The sequence below is a fragment of the Rhinopithecus roxellana genome, chromosome 3 (assembly GCF_007565055.1).
Source record: "Rhinopithecus roxellana isolate Shanxi Qingling chromosome 3, ASM756505v1, whole genome shotgun sequence".
Lineage (NCBI taxonomy): Eukaryota > Metazoa > Chordata > Mammalia > Primates > Cercopithecidae > Rhinopithecus > Rhinopithecus roxellana.
In genome coordinates this window covers 84061057-84084208 of record NC_044551.1, presented here as the reverse complement: position 1 = coordinate 84084208, position 23152 = coordinate 84061057, and the positions used below count along the sequence as shown (strand labels likewise).

Here is a 23152-nt window from a genome sequence, read left to right as displayed (position 1 = left end):
GACATTCCACTGGTCCTCACAGCATGTCATACTTCTGTACCAATTGGTCTGTCGCCCTGAGCCCCCCAGCCCCCTCCTGCCAGCCCAGCATCCTGGCCCCTCTTCTGGGACCACACAGACTTCTCACACTCCAGGAACTCAAAGGTGCCGCCAGTCCCTGCAGGCTCCGGGACCCGGTTCTTGCATGTGCCAGCATCCCTTCCAAATGGTGGCTCCCCGTGCCACGCCACTCACTCAATATTGGAATGAATCCCAGTGTCTGGACCAAAGATTATTCTTTGTCTTCCCTGTGGAGTGAAAGGGCAGAGTTTGAGGCTCTTCTCTCTCCCTCAAACTCAAAGGGATTTTCTCAGGTGTACGCTGTGCTCTGGGTCCAGGTTGCCTGAGGCTGACGGGGTGGGTGTTAAAAGTTACCTCTGGCTGAACATCTACCATGTGCCAGATGCTGTATTCAGTACATTAGGTAAATCATCTGTCATCCACTCAACAATCCTTCTACGGAAATAGTAGCAACAGCCTGTGGCTGAGGTCAACTGCCCCCGTCACACAGTCAGTAAGTGGGTCCAGAAGCCAGACTCACCTCTCTGAGGCCCGCGTTCTTTGTGCTGTGCTGTGCTCACATTTATTAATGTACAAAGATGGCCAGGTGCGGTGGCTCATGCCTGTAATCCTAGCACTTCGGGAGGCTGAGGCACGTGGATCACCTGAGGTCAGAGGTTCAAGACCAGCCTGGCCAACATAGTGAAACTCTGTCTCTACTAAAACTACAAAAAATTAGCAGGGCATGGTGGCAGACGCTTGTAATTCCAGCTACTCAGGAGGCTTAGGCAGCAGAATCACTTAAACCCAGGAGGCAGAGGTTGCAGTGAGTCGAGATCGTGCCATTGCACTCCAGCCTGGGCAACAAGAGTGAAACTCTGTCTTAAAAAAAAAAAAATACAAAGACGTCCAAAGTTTACATTCTGCAAAAATGCATTTTAAGTGAAAAGACTTACTTTTCAGAAAAGACATTTGTTTCTGTTTTGGTGTGTGGGTTTTGTTTTAATTAATTCCATATTTTGCGACCAATTTGGAACCATCTGTCCTTAGGGAACAGATCTGGTTTACTTATAGAAAGCTAGGGAGTGACTGGAGTTACAAAGTATTCCTTTGTAGGAACGAATCTAGAAAACCTTCCCAGTTCTCCCTGCACCAAACAAGTAAGTAGAACATTCCAGAAAGTCCCCAGAGCAGATGTGATGGAGCTCACAAACAAAAACTTTCCTCCATGAGTTATCAGCTATGCCTTCAAGATGGGGCACGTGACATCAAACACCACGAATACCTCCCCTTCCCAGAAAGTTCTCTAGAAGTTCCCACCAGGAGGAAGCTGCTACCACTCAAAAGAATGAAGTCTTCCCAGGGTTACTAGGGATCAGGAGTGTCAGCCAGTGAGAAGGTAGGAATCAGGAATGGGGTCTGTAATTGGGAGGCAGTCACAGGTTTAGGCTCTAAACCGGGTCTGGGGTACAGAAGGTCTGTCAACCCATGGCCTTGAATTTTTTGTTCTTTCTCCAAGGATGGACATTCCAAATCGACCCTAAACTAACTTTTGAAATAAGCAAATCATGACCTCATCTTCCACATATTGTAGCTGCTCCTTTCACACATAACACACACATGGTTCTCAGAGTGTCCTCATCAAAAAAACATCCACAGTGCTCTAAAGTGTCCAGTGTCAGGGAGGAAATCATCCGAAAAATGGACTCCTATAAGATGACAAGGACAAAATGGCACCTCTACTAGTAGTTTTCTAGGGTGACCACAGGAGGCTTAAGCAACAGGGATTTACTGTGTCACAGTTCTAAAGGTGAGACGCTGGAGCTCAAGGTGTCAGCAGGGCCAAGCTCCCCTAGTTTGGAGAGGCTAGGAGAGGGTCTGTACCAAGCCTCTCTCCTACCTTCTGGTCGTTCCTTGGCTTTCAGCAGCATAACTCCAATCACACATGGTGTTCCTCGTTTGAGTCTGTGTCCGAATTTGCCCTTTTTATAAAGACAACAGTTATCCTGGAACAGGAGCCAACCTACTCCGGTAGGACCTCATCTTAACTAATTATTCCTGCAATGACCCTATTTCTAAATAAGGTCATATTCTGGGGGCTAGGACTTCAACATATGAATTTTGGGGGGACATAATTCAACCCATAACATCATCTAAGGTCATTTTGAATTCAAAATCAAACTCCAGACAGGGAGCAGAACAGACTGCAAGTGAGTGCCTCATATGACAAGCCGTACATGCTAGTATGGACCATTTATCATGCTGGCAGGTAAGTTGGTGTGTTGACCCCTGAAAGCCACTGCTTACAAGTAAGAGTGAACAGGCACCCATCAACTGAGGAACCATTTGCTTGGGGGCAGAGAGGTACACTGGGGTCTCCACAGAACTCTTAATTTCTACTTACCACTTTTTAAGACAAAATTCACGTAGGTAGGTGGGAAAATTTAGCATTGAAGGAAACAGTCAAAGAGTGACAAAGAACATTTTGAGAACATTTAAAATACTTTCAACTCCCTACTACCTACATTGCAAAGTGCTTCTAGTCCTGAAGCTCTGGCTAGAGCTAAGTTTGCCAAAAGGAGCCTATATTACAATTGGGCTTCCTTTTGTTTTATTTTATTTATTCTGAGATAGAGTCTTGCTCTGTTGCCCAGGCTGGAGTGCAATGGTGGTACAATCTTGGCTCACTACAACATCCACCTCCTGGGTTCAAGTGATTCTCCTGCCTAAGCCTCCCGAGTAGCTGGGATTACAGATATGTGCCACCTGGCTAATTTTTTGTATTTTTAGTAGAGGCAGGGTTTTGCCATGTTGGCCAGGCTGGTCTCAAACTCCTGACTTCAGGTGACCAACCCGCCTCAGCCTCCCAAAGTGCTGGGATTATAGGCATGAGCCACCACATCTGGCCGGACTTGCCTGCATAAGATGAGGCAGGGGGCTTGTTTTCCTTGTCAGTTTGGGCAGGTAGAAAAGAAGCCGTATAGTTTGCTCTTCTTAAGTCATTTTCTTCCCTGGTGTCTTCGATTATACTGAGGAGGTATTTTATGAAGATCTAAACCATCCATGAAATTATGCACCAGATCGCACAAGGATCAAAGTACAGATCTGGTGCAGAAGCTGATGTAGTACAACGCAGTGGTTAGGAATACAGACAAGGGAGCCAGAAGGACTTGAGTTCAAATCTGCTTTTGCCTCTTACTTAGGTGACCGTGGGCAAGTCATATACAGCCAGGGTTTCTCATCAAAGGCTGTCCTTTATGGAATTGTGGTCGCTATTAAATGAGATAGTGCCTGGCAGACATCCTCTACCGTAGAAACTGCTCAATAAATGGTAATTCTTGCAATTATTCAAGAGAACTAGGGAGTGAAAAATCAAGTTAGTCTGTCTTGTTAACTCCTTGATTGTTATGAGGCAAACGGAGCCCAGGACTTGAGGATTCCGTGCCTCATTACTTGATTCAATTTCAAGCTCTCTTTCATGAAGACCAAGCAATAGGTCTTGGCCTTCCCCCTTCTCCTCCCACTACATCTCAGTGGCTTCAGGATACACCCTCTTTAACCTGGCTTTTCATCGTCTAGCACACACACGGCTGCATCAACACAGAAAGGAACTTCAAAGTCATGACTGTTGACCACTAAACGAGATTTTACTTCCTCAGCTGTGGAAGGTTTCCAGAAGCCCAGTGTTTTCATTATATGTTATTTTCTGTATCCTTTTTTTTTTTTTTTTTTTTTTTTTTGTGGAGGCAGAGTCTTGCCGTGTTACCCAGGCTGGAGTACAGTGGTGCAAACATGGCTCACTGCAGCCTCGACCTCCTGGGCTTAAGCAATCCTCCCACCTCAGCCTCTCGAGTAGCTGGGACTACAGGTGCGCACCACCATGCCCAGCTAATTAATTTCTTTCCTTTTTTTTTTTTTTTTTTTTTTTTAAGAAACAGGGCCTTGCCATGTCGCCCAGGCTGGTCTCGAACCCCTGGGCGCAAGCAATCTTCCCGGCTCGGGCTCCCGAAGTGCTGAAATTACAGGTGTGAGCTACCTTGCTCCTATTTTCTGTATTCTTGATGCTCTGACATTTGGAGTCTTGAAAGTGGACAGGCTGCTCCTCCCAAGGGTAGCTGATTCCTAGAGATAGCGAAGGACTCCCTTGTGAGTAGAGCTTTAACATACAAACCAACCAACCCAGAGCCATACCCAATTATCACCTTTATCAAACTCACACACCAAGCCAATATTCTCCCTGCCTCAGATCACTCCAGGGCCAGACATCTGGACAACTAAGGACCACCCATATAGTCCGGAGCCTACTGAAATTATTCAAACTATCCAATCCTAAGCACACTCAGCCACCTACCCTGCCTCCTCTTTTCCTTCCCATGAAAACCTCCATAAAGCCTATGGAGCTGGGTGCAGTGGTTCACACCTGTCATCCTAACACTTTTGGAGGATGACGTGGGGGGGATCACTTGAGGTCAGGAGTTTGAGACCAGCCTGGGCAACATAGTAAGGTACCATCTCTACAAAAAAAGAAAAAAAAGAAAAGCCAGATGCAGTGGTGCACACCTGTAGACATAGTTACTAGAGAGGCTAAGGTGGGAGGATCCTCTGAGCCCAGGAGTTCAAGGCTGCAGTGAGCTACGATTGTGGCTCTGCACTCCAGCCTGGGTGATAAGAGTTAAGATGCTGTCTGTAACAAAAAAATAAAAAATAAAATAAAGGCTCTGGGCCATGCTGTTCTCTCTCTTCTCTGCCTCCTCACTGACCCCTGCACTTCCCTGTGTAGCCCTGTGTGGTGTGGTATGCCTCCTGTTTCTACAGATCTCAGACTTCGTGACGGCCATTTCATGTCTGTGTCTCTTACCATACGTGATTAAAACAAATCTCAAGTATGTTATGGAACAGCCAGTTGCAACAATTATGAATCCCACTGATCTATTCCCTGACATTTTCTGCTATTCCTATTTCCTAAGCTCCTCAGCTTCAGCTATTTGAGTCCAGATACCAACAGGCCACACCCATCCAAGCATCTCTTTCGGAGTGCCCAGAAGTGGAGTGGCGCATCACATCGGACATTCGGCTGGGAGTCAGAGACAGAGCCTGAGCCTCGGCTCTGACAGTTATCACTGTGGCATCACAGGAACACTGCTAAACCTCTATGGGCTTCTGGAACAACAATCCTAGCCCAGATGGATAAAAAAGTGTTTCACAGATTCACCCGTAGTATTTCAGCATAGGCAGCCACAGCGAACCTCCCTCCCACCCCAATACCACCATCCCAACAAACTTACCCAGGGTCTCAAAGCTAGTTGCTAGAAGACCTTGGAGAGAACCTGGAATCCCAAAGCTAGTCCACTGCTCCCTCCGTCACAACACATGTGATCCTTCTTCAGAGCTTCAATAAAGATTCTAGTTCTACGTTCCACCTTCTGTCATGACCCTGGCCCGTCACCCTTCTATTGTTCTTAATCTTCTTTCTTTGCAAAACTGGGCATCATCCTATCACTCCCCTAACAAGTGAATGAAAACATCAAGGAATCTTCCATTGGTAGCTGGAAAGTCATCTCATCCCAGGGGTAGATAAAGGTTTTCAGAGGCTGGGAAAGAAAACTTTGCCTCCCAAAGGTTCCAGCAACTCCCAAACACTCTCCATTATGGTAGTAATGATGATATTAATACATAAAGAGTACTTAATAGACATAGTGCTAACCCCTTTATATGTTCTATTTCATCATTTAGTCATTGGCATCAATAGTCTTAAGAGTCCCACTTCACAGATGGGGCATCTGAGGCTAAGAGGTATAATTTTCCCAAGATCAACCAGCTAGTAAAGGGAACCCAAGGAGGCAGCCCCAGTTATCTCTTCTGGAGCTGGAGCTCCTGACTACTTCGTCCTCCTGCTGGATGGCCCCTCCCTGATCTTCCTTCTACCTCTCTATCCAAATCAGCTTCTTTCCAACCAGATAGCTGCAAACGGTAGGGGCTCTTAGGGACCACTTTCAAAGGACTATCTCCAGCTCCACGGCAATCCCCACTTCTAAGCCTGGACCCAGCCTCCAGGAACCTGAGTCACTCTGTCAACTCCTTGTAGCATCTTGAGCCTGGTGGTGGTCAGCCTTGCTCCTTTTCTGAGAACAATCTCTAATCCCAAATAAAATCATTTCATCCCTCCTTGAAAATGAGTAGATCTTCCCAGTAACAACCAGTCAGGCACCTAGCCATTGGCTAAAAGCATCTCTGCAGTTGAAGGGGCAAACCAAAGGAAATACTGGTGAGAATGTCTACTGCAAAATTCCTCACACCTGCCAGCCAGCTCTGTGCTATGTCCTTTCCATGTACTGGATCATTTGAATTTGGACCATGTTGTATGTGCCCAATGACTTCTTGTTGACCCTCCACATCCAATCTCCATTCTTCTCTAACCTGCACTTTGCACCAGGGCACTGACACATATAGACAAATCAATGGACTCCCCTGTCCCTGGCTTCTGGCTGGTTTCCACTGATGGAAGGCTCTGACACTGGAGGGAGGATGAAGATTAAGGTCAAGGTATTTCTGCTCTGGTTCTCTCCTTGCGGAGTCACCTTGGATGAGATGTCTCCATCATCCAAAGGTCACTATGTTTCTCAAGGTGGCCACTCTCTCCTTCTAGGACATAGGAGCCTTACTCCCAGGAGCCCCTGAAAGCTTGACAAAATTCATGGATCTCACTCAGAATATCCTCAAATTCTCTTTCCCATGTCTTTCCTATATACCTATCATGAAAACCCTGATGTGTAGTGAAGGGTTAACTCACCAGGGGTTGGGTATTGAGACCACGTGCATTCCAAAGAAAGGACTGGCTCCTGGGAGGTAAGATCTAACCCCTTAGAATATCCTGCTTGACAAGAGTGTCTTTGTATACCTGGGGGTATTTGGCCTTGCCACAGAGTTTATGCTAAGAAAGCGACTTATGGTGGAAGACTTGGGTCATGTGGCATTAGTTTGACCTCTGGAGAGACTGGAGAGGAGTAGCTAAGGTCAACCACACAGGTACTCCATGCTTATATGACCCACTCCCAAGAAAAAACCTTGGACACCAAGATTCGAGTGAGCATCCCTGGTTGGCGTCAAACATCATTGCTGGGAGAACCGAGCACTGTCTGCACAACTCCACCGGGAGAGACAACTGGAAGCTTCTGCCTGGGCTCTTGGACTCTACTCTCTGTGTCTTTTACATTTGCTGATGTTTATCTGTGTCCTTTCAGTGTAATGAATTGGAACTAGAAACATGACTGCTTTTCTGAGTATGTGAGTCCTAGTTAATCACTGAACCTGAGAATGGTCTTGGGGCCCTTGGGGTCTTGTTCCCCGATTCACCTGGGAAACACCAAGACAGTCCAATAACTTAATATAGTGATGGGTGGCCAGAAATATGAAACAGAAAACAGAAATATGCTCAAGAGTATTCAACAAACATTCAGATAAGATCAAAGTGGATCTTCCAGGGTGGGGCTTCACGATTGTGAGTCTGGGAGCCTCATGGTTGCTGGGACTAAGGTGACATGGGACAGGCAGATGAAAACACATCCAAGACCCAGCCTTTGGTGCTCCAATTGAAGACGTGATGCTGTGTTGAATGGATAAGGAGGTTTAAATGAGACATTTCTTATGCCATCAGCTTCTTACTGGCAGGATTCATAAACCTCTGTAGCTGCAGATCTGCACATCAGGCATCCGGGAACCACCGGGTTCCTGTGTCCAGCCCCCGTGCCAGCAGGCATTCCCCCTACTTACCTGGCCCCACTGACATCAACTCCAACCATCAGCTGCCCATTCAGTGAGAGGATCTCATCCCGCAGTCGGACCTTCCCACTCTTCCCTGCTGGGCTGTTCTTCTTCAGCTCTGTCACCCAGATGCAGCCCACATCCAGCACAGGACCCTGGTGGGTTTTCCTCTTCTTGCCCCCTCTGCGCTTGTCACCATAGTCCCCAAAAACAGGGATGTTCCCAAAACTGAGGCCCACAGTCTCTGTGTCCCCCAGCTCCTTGGTGAGGTACACAGTACAGATCTCCATTTCGGGGGGGCTGTGATCAGGTGGGACCGTACTCTCATCCACAGCAAAGTTCAGTTGGATGTACTCCTGCAGCTTCTGGATGGCCGCCTGGCACAGCCGCTGCTCCGGCCCGTCCCCACCCTCCTGCAGGCTGTTCTGCAGCCACTGGTAGAGGAGGGGCAGGTGCAGCACGGCATTGTCCTGGGTGATGGGCATGGTGCTCACTCCCAGACACCAGCATCATGAGAGGTCCTGCTCCTGGGGGCCAGACCCCACAGGGCCCCACGTCCCCTGGGATCCCTGGCCATCATCAGCTTTGCCTGTGTTCATGTTCAGGCTGGCAGATGAGCCTAGGGACACCTACTCGAGACTATGCTGTTTGCCTTGGCAGGAGGAAGACAGGACCCAATTAGAACAACTGTGGAACAATGGCGCTGGAGTGCTCAACGAGGGAAGGAAGGAAGTGTCTAGCAAGTCCCTGCTGGGTTCATTTCACAGCAGGACCCATGCAAGTGACACGGGAATGGAGGATCCCTCCAGCAGTGGCCGTGTGTCCTTCCCTCGGCTCATTCACACCTGGGATAGGAAGAGGAAAAAACAAAAAGCTCCAGTTACAACAGGGAGCCTTCTCACCTAGAAAACATAGCCTCCTGTGTTACAGAAGGACCATGTGTACTTTTCAGGCACCAAGCACAAACCCTAACACCTAACAAAGAACCTAACGCCTCCTCATTCCCCCATGTGGCTCTCTCCCAGACAGACGTCTCTGGAACACTGGCCTTCTCCAGGAAGTTTCCCGGATCAGCAGAGAAACCAGATGACTTGTGCCAAGACAATCCCCACCAGTATACCATCAAACTCACATCCAACCAGGAGGCTGTGTGACAAGACCCCATGGAAGGCTGTGGAAGGATCTGCATACATTTAAAATCTTACACTCCTAGAAAATGAAAATCTATGTTGATTTGCCTTGGTCAGCCCAGCAGCATATACAGGAGGGCTCTCCATTCCAGAAATATGTTCTGACAACACTACCCAGAGAAGAGAGATCCGATCAACACCAGGGAGAGATCCCGCCTCCGTCCCAGGGCAACACCATTCCTAAACTTCACCATCACGTAGATTCAGAGGGAAGTTCGGCTATTTGCAGCCCAGGTTTTAGTCTCCTCTCTCCATTTCCTTTGGTAAATGGTTAAAACTGACTTATTTTCAGGCCAACCTAAAAGCCATCCCCTCCAGAGAAATGTTTCTCCAAACGCCTGGATGGGAAGACAGGTGCCTTCTTTGCCTTGCTCTTAAACACATTGAATACAGTGGTGACACCAGTCAGCAGATAGCAGGGCCAGTGGCTCCCACCAGAGCTAGGGCCTCGCACTCCCTCTGAATTCTGCACGGTGCCTGGCACACATTAGGTCCCCAGTGAAAGGTTAATTGAATTCTACTGCCAACTCGCCTTCTCCACCAAAGAAAAATTTCACCTCCATTCTCCATAAACATAGAAAAATGATCCCTTTCACGCTCTTCTCTGAACTTCACTTTCTCCCAGAGAAAGTCAATATCAACTGTGCCATCTAAGGTGGAAAACATTCTCCAGCCTTCTCAGGAAGTGATTTAACAAGGAATAATAATGCATGGGAGAGGTGTCAGAAGCCATGTCAATAATAAATGACCTTATTACTCAGTAACCACAAAGAAATTTCCAATATAGCGTGCTTTGAGTTTCCAAAGAACTTGATTGCCAGCTATTAATTAGTTCCAAATAAATCAAAAGCTTAGCAGATATCATCTATATAATCACATGGTTGTTAAAAAGAAATGCAAGGCTGGGTGCGGTGGCTCACTTCTGTAATCCTAGCACTTTGGGAGGGGGAGGCGGGAGGATCACAATGTCAGGAGTTGGAGACCAGTCTGGCCAACATGGTGAAACCCCATCTCTACTAAAAATACAAAACTAGCTGGATGTGGTGGCAGGCGCCTGTAATCCCAGGCACCTGTAATCCCAGACAGGGTTTCACCATGTTGACCAGGCTGGTCACCGTCTTATCCATCAATATATTCACTATGCCAACATAGCACCTACCACATCACAGATTCCCAATAATTTATAAGACATTTTAAAAGATCCTTTACACTAAAATCTTAACAGCCTGTGATTCAAGATGTTAGTCACAGTTTAGATGGCTCCATACATATAAAAACAGTAAATATCAGCCCAGGTGCAGTGGTTCACGCCTGTAACACCAGCACTTTGGGAGGCCGAGGCGGGAGGATCACAAGGTCAGGGGATTGAGACCATCCTGGCTAACACGGTGAAACCCCGTCTCTACTAAATATACCAAAAAAAAAAAAATTAGCTGGGCGTGGTGGCGGGTGCCTGTAGTCCCAGCTACTCGGGAGGCTGAGGCAGGAGAATGGAGTGAACCCGGGAGGCGGAGCTTGCAGTGAGCCGAGATAGTGCCACTGCACTCCAGCCTGGGCGACAGAGCCAGACTCTGTCTCAAAAAAAAAAAAAAAAAAAAAAAAAAAAACCAGTAAATATCTTGGGCAAAATGCTATTTAAATAAGTCTGATTAAGGAAAACCAAACTGAAGAGTAGCAGGAAATGTTTTCCTGGTGTCAATTTGCATTCATTTGATTTATTCAGCAAGTATTTATCGAACATATATCAAGTTCTTGAACTTGGCACTGGTTATATACCAGCGATAAGGCAAATTCCTTGCCCTGAAGGAATTCATAGTCTAGTGGGGAGATACATATATGGAAATTAGTGTGTATTAGGTCTACGATAACACCACCCCCGCCTCCCCCTGCCTCCAGTTTCGTGGGGGTGGTCCGGAGCCTGACATCTCACCCAAGCTGGAACAATCAGGGTTCTTCCCTGAGACCTCAGTACTGCGACTCTGAAAGAGTCCTAGTTTCTACCGTGTGGCAGGAGTCATAGTTTTTGAACTAACGAACTTTTGAATGATTCTATCTCCTGTGTGGATTGAGTAGCAAAGAAAGTCATCCTGCTAAGAAATAAAAGTTGACCGGTGGCGGGCAGAGGCGCAGGACCGGGAGAGAACGCTCCCCCGGGTTCCCCACAGCTTTCCCGTCCTCACTTTCCGCCATCCTGGACGGGGCTGCATTGCTGCCCTCGCCCTAACCTGAAAGACAGCATCGATCCTTACAATAAATTACATTGTAAAATTTTGACGACTTTAAAATGAAAGAAAAAAGGTAAAGCGAAATCAAACTAAACAAAACTTTAAACGAAAATAAACTTTACCTTGAGTTGTTTTCCACTCTCTGCAACTCCAGTTGTTAATTACTACATTGGAAGTGAGTGAAGCTGATTGGCTCAGCTCGAATCTGATGTCCAATCACTGTTGGCCAAGGGGATGGGGCCACAGGATAGCAATAGGGCCACTGAAACCCACCCTCAGGCCCTAGAAGGTGGCAGGGGCAGGGGGACAGTTTTCAGAAGAGGAAAAGTTGTTGGAAATACACGGACACCCTCAAAGACACTTAGTCTTATTCTTAGGTGTCCATGGGCTACACAGCCTTTCAATCCCATACCTATACTTGAGGGCTTTCCAGTAATCCTTCTAGTCCTTTATTCTATAAACCCATTCTCCTGGGATTTTTCTATAAACAAGGGAACTAGAAGCATCAATATCCACTTGCAATGATTTGAGATGATTCAGGGCATAAGAAAAGACAGATGATGTTGCAATACTATGAAAAGTGTGGTTCTTCCACAACATCCAATAAAACACTTCAGTGAGCAAAACATTGGCTCAGAGAAGATACAGAACAGCAATCTGCAGTTACAAATACTGACCTCCCTGGATGGCTGGTCTGTGCAGAGGCCTATAAACTTCCCATCTTGAAGATCAATCCATCTCAACAGTGAGCACAATTTTTGGACATAGTGGTTCACTGCAGCAGCCCCGTCCACTTTTGTGTATCATAAATAATTCTCCAATTAGATTCCCATCTCAAGCAAATAGCTGTGATAATTTAAATTAATTTTGAGTCACTTGAAGCTGACAGCCTTAGCATTCAAAATAAATGCTTCTGTTACTGAGATAATTTACTGATATGGTGTTAAAATCTACCAATTTTCTTGTATACTGTCTCAGCTAAGCCATGCATTCTCAGTAGGTGACATTACTCACAAGGGGGTGAAAAGTAGATGAGGGAGGCAAAAAAGTCTTAGATGCTGTAATGGTTAGCAGACCCCTCCTCCTCCTACCAAAGCTCAATCCTACCCGACAAAATCTTATTCCTTAGTATTTTCTCATGTTACAGAGAAGTCAAATTTAATTTTTCTCCAGGCAGGGATGTGAAGACGATAAAAGGGTTGAGAACCAATGAACTAACTGAAGCTAATCATCTCCTATAGGCCGAGGGTCACCCAAAATTCAGATCCTTAATGTGGCTGGGGGTATGAAAGGATCCTCTGGTTTATCTAGACCTTGCCTTAAAATCAGATTCACACCGGGCTGTCATGTACTAGCTCTCCCTTCCACATGTCCTGGATTCTAGACGTTCTCCTATTCTGACCTCTGCTAAATTCCAAGTTCCTCGACCTTCACCTAATCTTCCTATGCTCTGGGCTGGGTTCCCCTTCTCACTTTTAGAAAATGCTATAATTTTAAAAGGAAACCAACTTTGTGTACACCTGCTATGTACCCACAAAAATTAAAAATAAAAAAAAATTTAAAAATAAACCAACCACGGGTCAGGCGTGATGGCTCACGCCTGTAATCCCAGCAATTTGGGAGGCCGAGGTGGGCAGATCACCTGAGGTGAGGAGTTCGAGAGCAGCCTGGCCAACATGGTGAAACCCTGTCTCTACTAAACAAAATACAAAAAAGTGGCCAGGCATGGTTGCGGGCGCCTGTAGTCCCAGCTACTCGGGAAGTTGAGGCAGGAGAATGGCGTGAACCTGGGAGGCAGAGCTTGCAGTAAGCCAAGACTGCACCGCTGCACTCCAGCCTGGGCGACAGAGAGAGACTCCTCAAAAAAAAAAAAAAAAAAAAAAAAGAAACCAACTATGATTAAATATCTACTATTAATTCATTCAACAAATATTCACTGAGTGTCTATCATGTGCTGGGTCCTGAACAAAACAATGTTCCTACAAAGTTTCAGGAAGCCTGTGTTCTGAAGATGGTGACTCATTAAACAAATGCAAAATACTATGATGTCAGATGGTGACAGAACTGTGATGGTAACTATGGTAATGTCACAGGATAGTGAGAAGGTGACATTTGAGAGACTGAAATTGTGCCCCAAAGAGTTAAAGAAACCAATAACAGATATTTTTGTGTTGGTAGGATGACAGATTTTTTTTAAAAAAGTAACTTGCTGAAACACTAAAACTCCCTGAACATGAGCTTTAAGAACTGGCTGAAATTGCTTCAAACTAATATGGCCACCTGGAGTTTGCATAGAATGAGCACACTGAAATCACGGCCTGAATTTCCACCACATTTCATATTAACTCCACTCAAATTTGCACACGTAACCCATGAGTTAGCACGAAGAGACAACTGTACATGGCCAAGGGACTTTCCAGACCTCCTGTTTCCTTCAACTTCCAATATAAAGCTTTTTACATTTTTTTTGAGACAGTCTTACTCTGTTGCCCAGGCTGGAGTGCAATGGCGTGATCTCGGCTCACTGCAACCTCCGCCTCCCAGGTTCGAGCGATTCTCATGCCTCAGTCTCCCGAGTAGCTGCACTTACAGGCGCAGGCCACCATACCCAGCTAAGTTTTTGTATTTTTAGTAGAGATGGGGTTTTGTCATGTTGGCCAGGCAGGTCTCGAACTCCTAATTTCAAGTGATCCACCTGCCTCAGCCTCCCAAAGTGCTGGGATTACAGGCATGAGCCACTGCACCTGGCCAATATAAAGCTTTTCTCGTGCATGGGGCAGTCAGCCTCTCTTGCTCAATAACAAGTCCGGAATGAAGTGAGACACTGAGCCACAAGAATATCTGTGGGAAGGTTGTTCTAGGCAGAGGGAACTGCAAGTGCAAAGGCCCTGAGGTGCAGACTTGCCTGGCTGCCCAAGGATGAAAGAGGACAGATGCAGCTACAGAAGAAATGAGGGGGAAGTGCTCCCACTGTGCTAGGAGCTTCCTTGTTTTCTTCTTCTCTCCCCTCAACCCCCACCCCACAATCCTCACAACCACTTTATAAAACAAGGGTATCTGGCTGTATTTTACCAACATTGGCTAATGCTTTCTGAGCATAACTGTGTGTGAGACACTGTTTTTTTTGTTTTTTTGTTTTTTGTTTTTTTTGAGAGGGAGTCTTGCTCTGTCGCCCAGGCTGGAGTGCAGTGGCCGGATCTCAGCTCACTGCAAGCTCCGCCTCCTGGGTTTATGCCATTCTCCTGCCTCAGCCTCCCAAGTGGCTGGGACTACAAGCGCCCGCCACCTCGCCTGGCTAGTTTTTTGTATTTTTTAGTAGAGACGGGGTTTCACCGGGTTAGCCAGGATGGTCTCGATCTCCTGACCTCGTGATCCGCCCGTCTCGGCCTCCCAAAGTGCTGGGATTACAGGCTTGAGCCACCATGCCCGGCGAGACACTGTTCTAAATAAGCACCTTTGGCCAGCCCCCGGTGGCTCATGCCTGTAATCCCAGCATTTTGTGAGCCCAAGGTGGGCGGATCACCTGAGGTCAGGAGTTCAAGAGCAGCCTGGCCAACATGGTGAAACCCCATCTCTACTAAAAATACAAAATTAGCTGGCTGTGGTGGCGCACACCTGTAATCCCAGCTACTAGGGAGGCTGAGGCAGGAGAACTGCTTGAACCGGGGAGGCAGAGGCTGCAGTGAGCTGAGATCACACCACTGCACTCTCGCCTGGGCGAGACAGAGTAAGACTGTTTCAAAATAATAATAATAAAATAAAATAAATAAGCACCTTCCACGGATTACCTTATTTAACTGCCACAGCGGTGCTGCAGGAGACACTGTTCTCCCTTTTATAGGCCAAGATAAATAATGGAATCAAAGGCTGGGTGCAGTGGTTCACGCCTGTAATCCCAGCACTTTGGGAGGCTAAGGTGGGCAGATCACCTGAGGTCAGAAATTCGAGATCAGCCTGGGCAACACAGTGAAACCCTGTCTCTACTAAAAATATAAAATTAGCTGGGCATGGTGGTGTACACCTGTAATCCCAGCTACTTGGGAGGCTGGGGCATGAGAATTGCTTGAACTCAGGAGGCGGAAGTTGCAGTGAACTGGGATTGTGCCACTGCACTCCAGCCTGGGCCACAGAGCGAGACTCTGTCAAAACAAAACAAAACAAAACAAAACAAAACAAAACAAAACCAAAAAGAAACCCATAATAATAGAATCAAAATGGCGAACTAAGGTCTCACAGTTCATAAGTAACAGAGCCAGGACTAGCACCGAGACCCACTGGACTTGGCTTTGCTCCTTGTACATCAGCCTGCTGCTTGCCTGCTTCTGATGATCTTGCCCCCTGAACTATACCTGACTTACCCAGGCCAGCAACACAGCCTGGTGGTCCCTGCTCCTCAGCCATGCATGGGCCTCATATGATAAACATGTAGTTTGTGTCAGAAGCGTGTGGCTCTCTAGCTGATATTCATTCTCTCTTCCTTTATTTTGTTGGGAGTGGCAATGAATTAAACTAAAGTGCAGTCTCTCTTGGAGGTACGGATAGCTATACAACATAATTCTGGCCAATGGGATGAAAGAGGAAATTGTGTTGGTAGGGTTACACCAACATTCCTTCAGGAAAGAGCAGAAATGAGAGGAAAAAACCCCTGTGTTGTTAAGTCACCACTATCTGGATTTTACCAATCCAACCAATTGTCTGAATTACACCCCAAACACAGAATTCAGAGAACCTATAATATGGAATTAGATGAGCAAGAGGGGTCAGGAAGCAGATGTTAAGGACTTGAAAGTTGCAGACTGGAAAGTGTTGACCTTAGCTGTTAAACGTGAAGTATCTGGTCAAATTGCCTACTGCTGGATGTTGCAAAGTCATTTACATGTTGACTGAGGTTGTGCAGTTAGGAAAAATGGTAAGAAAAATTTAGAATATTGGTAGGTGCTTTTTCTTTTTTAACCTTTTTTTTTTTTTTTTTTTTTGAGACGGAGTTTCTCTTTTGTTGCCCAGGCTGGAGTGCAATGGGGCGATCTAGGTTCACCACAGCCTCCGCCTCTAGGGTTCAAGCAATTCTCTTGCCTTCGCCTCCCGAGTAGCTGGGATTACAGACATGCGCCACCATGCTCGGCTAATTTTGTATTTTTAGTAGAGACGGGGTTTCTCCATATTGGTCAGGCTGGTCTCGAACTCCTGACCTCAGGTGATCTGCCCACCTCGGCCTCCCAAAGTGCTGGGATTACAGGTGTGAGCCAACGTACCTGGCCAGTAGGTGCTTTTTCACTCTCAGCAAAGTCTACAGCTCCTCAGCTCAGTAAGCAATCAGAGATAAAGAGAAATATCACTTTGCTTAGAAAGGCACTCTTGACATTGAGTCTGCAATCTAAATTGCCTAGGAAGCCCACATTATGAACCCTTGCAGGGTTACAAAAATCAGCTGTATCACAAGCGGACAAGTGGTATCCTACTAGCTGGAGCTTGTAAGTCTGTTGGCAAAAATGTGATTACCCACCAGAAACCATTGTTTCAACTGTCCTCAGCAGCATACATTAAGTAGTATATGTTAAGTTAAAATTTAGAGAGATGGGGGCGGATTCTAAGTTAAAAAGTAAAGGAGTCAAATCATAAGGAATTGATCAGAAACACACAGACTAGATACCTTAAAAAAAACTCCAACCCTGGTCCACAACAGCCTGGGATGGTTAAATCTCTACAGCAACCTTGCAACTCTTCCTCTCCCTCTTTCTCACCAGCAATTGACATCGAGTAGACTTCAAAAAGTGTTCAGCCCCCAGAAAAGGTGTCCTTCCTGTGCCCATCACAAAAGTGGCCATGGTGGACAGTGAATGAGGAATGACCTCCTGGGGCTGGGCACAGGGGCTCACGCCTGTAATCTCAGCACTTTGGGAGGCCAAGGTGGGAGGATCACCTGAGGTCAAGAGATTGAGACCAGCCTGGCCAACATGGTGAAACCCCGTCTCTACTAAAAATACAAAATTAGCCAGGCGTGGTGGCAGGTGCCTGTAGTCCCAGCTACTCGGGAGGCTGAGGCAGGAGAATCACTTGAACCCAGGAGGCGGAGGTTACAGTGAGCCGAGATTGCACTACTGCACTCCAGCCTGGCGACAGAGTGAGACTCCATCTCAAAAAAAAAAAAAAAAGGACCTCCCAGTAAGAGGCAAGGGCCATGGAAGGCCATAAACAAGGAGTTCCTTCCACCAGAGCAAGGGGTGGCCAGAGTGAGGACCCTTGCTATTCTTGGCCAGCAGGATTTGGTCATAGCTATGGACAGTGACCATGGTATTTTCCATCTCTCCTTTTATAAATGGATTTTTTTGTTGTTGTTTGGAGGAGTTTTGTTCTTGTTGCCCAGGCTGGAATGCAGTGGTGCAATCTCAGCTCACTGCAACCTCCACTTCCCAGATTCAAGTGACTCTTTTGCCTCAGCCTCCCAAGTAGCTGACATTACAGGCGCCCACCACCACACCTGGCTAGTTTTGTATTTTTAGTAGAGACAGGGTTTCACCATGTTGGCCAGGCTGGTCTCAAACTCCTGACCTCAGGTGATCCACTCACCTCGGCCTCCCAAAGTGCTGGCACTACAGGCATTGAGCCACTGCGCCCAGCCCGGAAGTTTTTATTGTAGTTATTTTATACCTTTTCCAGTATTGTATCTTGGGGATACCAAAGATTGCTCACAGGGAGCCCTATCTAGCGCTGATGGAGAAGACCACATAACACCCAGAGGTCTGGGGCTCTAGTCTGGAAATGCCACCTGGATGAGGCTTGGGTGCCACCTCCCTTGGCCTATGCCTTGAATGGAAAGAAGGGTATGTCTCAGTAACCAAAGAAGGGGACTGTGGCAGAGAATGCTAGCTCCCTACAGAGTATCCTGCTGGCTTTTTCCTTATTAACAGAAACCTACCTGTGTTTGAGGAGCAAGTGCCCAGCCAGAAAGCAGTTTCAGAGAGGAGTGGACATAAGATACAGTCCTGGCCCATGAAGTTGTTGGGAGAGGCATCCAGGCAGGCTCCTTTTATATGGAGTCTCTTTTCCCTTTTTCTTGCTTAGAATGCATATGCAATGGCTGGAGCTTTAGCAACCATCTTGTGACCTTGAGCAGCCATACCTCCAGACTTCTTATTACATGAGAGAAAAACAGGCACCTATCTTGTCTAAGCCCTGTCAATTAGATATTCTGTTATAGCGGAATAAAATCCTTAGTGAATATATTGCTTTCATTCACTTTTCACCCTCAGATTCAAGGCCCTGAACATAATCCTGAGTCCTTCAACTTCAGCCCTGCTACTTTCCCAATGTGCAGTTATTACTGAATTCCTACCTCGATTTGAGGGTTGCCAAAAAATACAGAGCATGTGTCTGCCCCTTAAAAAAGTGAAAGCGGCCGGGTGCGGTGGCTCAAGCCTGTAATCCCAGCACTTTGGGAGGCCGAGACGGGCGGATCACGAGGTCAGGAGATCAAGACCATCCTGGCTAACATGGTGAAACCCCGTCTCTACTAAAAAATACAAAAAAAAAAAAACTAGCCAGGCGAGGTGGCGGGCGCCTCTAGTCCCAGCTACTTGGGAGGCTGATGCGGGAGAATGGCGTGAACCCAGGAGGCGGAGCTTGCAGTGAGCCGAGATCCAGTCACTCCACTTCAGCCTGGGCGACAGAGCGAGACTGTCTAAAAAAAAAAAAAAAGAAAAAAGTGAAAGCATAGGCCAGGTGCGGTGGCTCACGCCTGTAATCCCAGAACTTCGGGAGGTTGAGGCGGGCAGATCACGAGGTCAGGAGATCAAGACCATCCTGGCTAACATGGTGAAACCCCGTCTCTACTAAAAATACAGAAAATTAGCCGGGCGTGGTGGTGGGCGCCTGTAGTCCTAGCTACTCGGGAGGCTGAGGCAGAAGAATGGCATGAACCCGGGAGACGGAGCTTGCAGTGAGCCGAGATCAGGCCACTGCATTCCAGCCTGGGCGACAGAGTGAGACTCTGTCTCAAAAAAAAAAAAAAAAAAAAAAAGATGAAAGCACACATAAACTCAACCAGTGATACATTAGCATTATTGTGCAGTCCTAGGTGTTTCACACAAACATACAACTGATTGAGAAACACTGCAAATACAAACAACTGGGACTCCCTTAAGTCAGCGTATGCTTTGGGAGAGCTAATTTTTAAATTAAATTAAATTTAATTTAATTTATTTATTTATTTTAATCAGCTCACTGCAACCTCTGCCTCCTGGGTTCAATAAATTCTCCTGCCTCAGCCTCCTAAGTAGCTGGGATTACAGGCACCCACCACCATGCCCAGCTAATTTCTGTATTTTTAGTAGAGACAGGGTTTCACCATGTTGGCCAGGCTGGTCTCAAACTCCTGACCCCAGGTGATCCACCCGCCTCGGCCTCCCAAAGTGCTGGGATTATACGCGTGAGCCATGGCACCCGGCCTGGGAGAGCTAATTTTTATCTGCCTACATGGCTGACTCCATACTAGATGAAGGGCTGTGCGTATGAGGCAGAGAATTTGATCTAGCCTTTTATGGAACAAGGGTTGATTCTGCCAGGCACTGTGCTAGGTTAGAAAAGAAAAGATGAACAGCTTGTAGAGGCTGCGATCCACTGAAGAAAGAGACCGTAAAATAAACAGCAACAATAAAATGTGCAGAGACCCATGGAAGGTGCACTTGGAGGCATAGGATGGATTCTGAGAAGTGAGGCTTTCCAAGGTCAATGCTGAGGTTTTAGGGGATGAGAGAGGTGTTCCCATATATTAATAAATTATAGAAGGTAAGAACCTAGAAGGAACCTCAGGGATTACCTCCTCCAGCCTTCAATTTTATAGATGAGAGAAATGAATCTCAAGGCAGGCCCAAGATCCTTCAATTTCTGGGTTTGATGACCCTTGAAGAATATGAAAAAGAAAAAAAAATGAATGAAATGAAAAAGAACAACCTGGCAGCGATTTTGAGACTCTATTACCTGAAGATATTATATGTCCTATGGACTATCTGTCCAAATAAAAATGGGAATGAGTAGAAATTGCAGGTAGACTCATGAATATTGAAGGCCAAAAAACCCTAATGAATATTAGAAGTTATTTCTGTTCCCTACCTACTTCTAAAATATATTTGCTGTGGCTTCAAATGTGAGCTCTGCAGTTTTAAGATTGTTTACTCAGGATGTCAGGATTTGGCCAATTCTGGGTTAATAATATTTCTAGAGTTTAGATATCTCAATTCTAAAAGAGCATACTAATTGAGGAAAGAGGGCATTTATGAGGCAATGTGTATATTTGTACAATGGCAGTTCAATGCTTTGAAACAGTTGCTATCTACTGAATAGATAGTTGAGAACAGTCAGGGCTTCTGTGTTAGCAGCAAGACAGCCATGAGGTCACTGACTGCCCATTATCTTCTGACCATGCTGTCCATGTGGTATGGATCGGGCAGCCATGATACTACCAACCTGCTCATCCACAACCCAGTAGATCACATCATCCACATATAACATTATCACACGTTCTTTAATTACACCAGAGTGAGTTTTTTTTAAACCGGATAGTTATTTTACAAATCCTTTCATACCAAGTGTGCTGTTAGATGCTTCTGGTGTTTAGACTTTTGGGTACATAATCTATTTACTGTATTTAAATTCTTAGCATGTAACTACTCAGGATCTGACCTCATCATTAATTAACAATGATTCAAATATTTATAAGAGCCAGTAATACACTCTGCCACTAGCTAGCTGTAAGGCCCCAGGCAAGTCATGTAAAATCTTTCAGCCTCAGTTTTCTTACCTGCCAAATGAGGTGGTTTTACTAAGTTGCTTTCCAGCTCTGGCATTCCCGCTACACCTCCCCCAACCTTGCAGCTAAGTTAGCAAGGCAGGGATGAAGTAGCTGGTCTCATTAGGAAGCATATACACAACCACGAAAGTTTTGAACTGCAGAGGAGATAGGCCAAATTGCTTTATCAGACTTTGAGTATCCGCCAAGACAAAGGAGGAGGGAAGCCCCAGGGGTAGTTTTACATTTATGTGCTTATAACCCTATCCCAGCTTTTCCAGAAGACAAGAAGAAATATATCCTACTGAATAAAAGTTCTTTGGAACAGTAATAGAACCAAGGTTTCAAGAAGTGGGGAAGAACTTGCCTGGGGCGTGGGGTACAATAGGAAATCTGGGGTTTCCACTGAGGCCCCACAGCCTCTTCAATTTGGCAAGAGCCTAAACTGTGCAGAGACTGACCTCCACCCTCTCCCTTCCCTGGACTGCTCGCCTGCTTGCTTGCAGGAGCTAGGGCTGGAGTGCCTGATGCAGTGAGTGAATTCTCAGAGGAAACCAAAAGATCACAGAGCACAAAGGTTCAACCTTGTGTCCTCTGAGAAGCTCCACCATTTCCCAGGCCTTGCTGTGGGAAAGGTCTCAGACAATGAGAAGGAAAGTTAAAGTCCATGGGAGTGAGAGAAACAAGAATCCTCAGCTGACCTCTTTCAGGCAGGAACTCAGAATTCAGAAGGAAAGATTTCAGAGGAGGTAGGAGAATATACTAACCCTGAGTCCCTCCATGACCCCTTTGCTACTCATGTGCCATTATGGCCCTTAATAGGGTGGGAGAGAAGTGATGTGGAGACACTATAAGAAGACTTGAGATACATAAATGGAGAGGAACTAGGCTGAAAACCATCGAACCTTGGGGCGAGGACTGGGGAAATGATGAGTTTGGATCCACTGTCGCTCTAGATCCTGCTGTGGTAGGGGCATGGGCACAGTTAAAAGACAGGGCTGGGCTGGTCACAGTAGCTCATGCCTGTAATCCTAGCACTTTGGGAGGCTGAGGCAGGAGGACTGCTTGAGCCCAGGAATTCAAGAGCAGCTGGGGCAACATGGCAAGACTCTGTGTCTACAAAAGATTGAAAAATTAGCTGGGTCTGGTGGTGCACACTTGTGGTTCCAGCTACACGGGAGGCTGACATGGGAGGTCTCTTGAGCCCAGTAGTTCAACGCTGCAGTGAGCTATGCTCATACCACCGCACTCCAGCCTGACTGACAGAGTGAGACCCTGTCTCAATACATTATTTATATATATATATTATATATGGCTGGGAACGGTCACTGCCAGGGAGGTGCCACAAGGTGACCCTGATCTTGGTGAACTTCCCACCATCCATGTCTTCAGGTTCTAAGGCTTGGAAACATGAATTCTGTCAGTACATTGCAAGGGCATCTATTTCTCATGTGTAAACATACAGTTATCAACAAGAAAGCTCATTCATTCATTTTCAGTTGGAAAGACAATTACTAAGTGGGCAGGATGTTTGCATCCACATAATCAATGCATGCTTACCCTGAAGGCAGTATGCAGCAAAGGCAAACTTGGAATAAGGAGACCCAGGTGAGCACAGGAAGGGCTCTAGCTCAGGTAGCTTCAGGCACTCCCTCTCCTACATTGTAGTTGAGGCTTTGCAAAGGAAATTGTCTACTTAGTCAAGACTCCCCACTACTAGAAAACATTAGAAAAGTCATCACTAACTTTTCTTTTTTTGAGGTGGCATCTCACTCTGTCTCCCAGGCTGGAGTGCAGTGGTGCGATCTCGGCTCACTGCAACCTCCACCTCCCGGGTTCAAGCGATTCTTCTGCCTCAGCCTCCCGAGTAGCTGGGATTACAGGTGTGTGCCACCACGCCCGGCTAATTTTTGTATTTTTAATAGAGACAGGTTTTCACCATATTGGCCAGGCTGGTCTTGAACTCCTGACCTTGCGATCCACACGCCTTGGTCTCCCAAAGTGTTGGGATTACAGGCGTGAGCCACTGTGCCCAGCCTCAGGCATCACTAACTTCTTACTCTTAAGAGTTTTTGTCCCTATTTTGCACTGACCACCCTGCTTCTATTCACACCCACTTTCTCCAAATTGCACGTTATGATATCAATAAGTAA

General features: G+C 46.4%; 1 protein-coding gene across 3 annotated transcripts in view; it reads right to left on the bottom strand.

Annotated features, from left to right (window-relative positions):
* PDZD2 (PDZ domain containing 2) overlaps window positions 1–23152 on the bottom strand; it is a 485800-nt gene that overhangs the window by 317239 nt on the left and 145409 nt on the right. For all 3 annotated transcript variants that reach the window (XM_030927372.1, XM_030927373.1, XM_030927374.1), the window contains exon 2: window positions 7810–8645. In XM_030927372.1, coding sequence (XP_030783232.1) covers window positions 7810–8285 — 476 coding nt within the window. In that variant the 5' untranslated portion in view covers window positions 8286–8645. The remainder of the gene's footprint in view (window positions 1–7809; window positions 8646–23152) is intronic.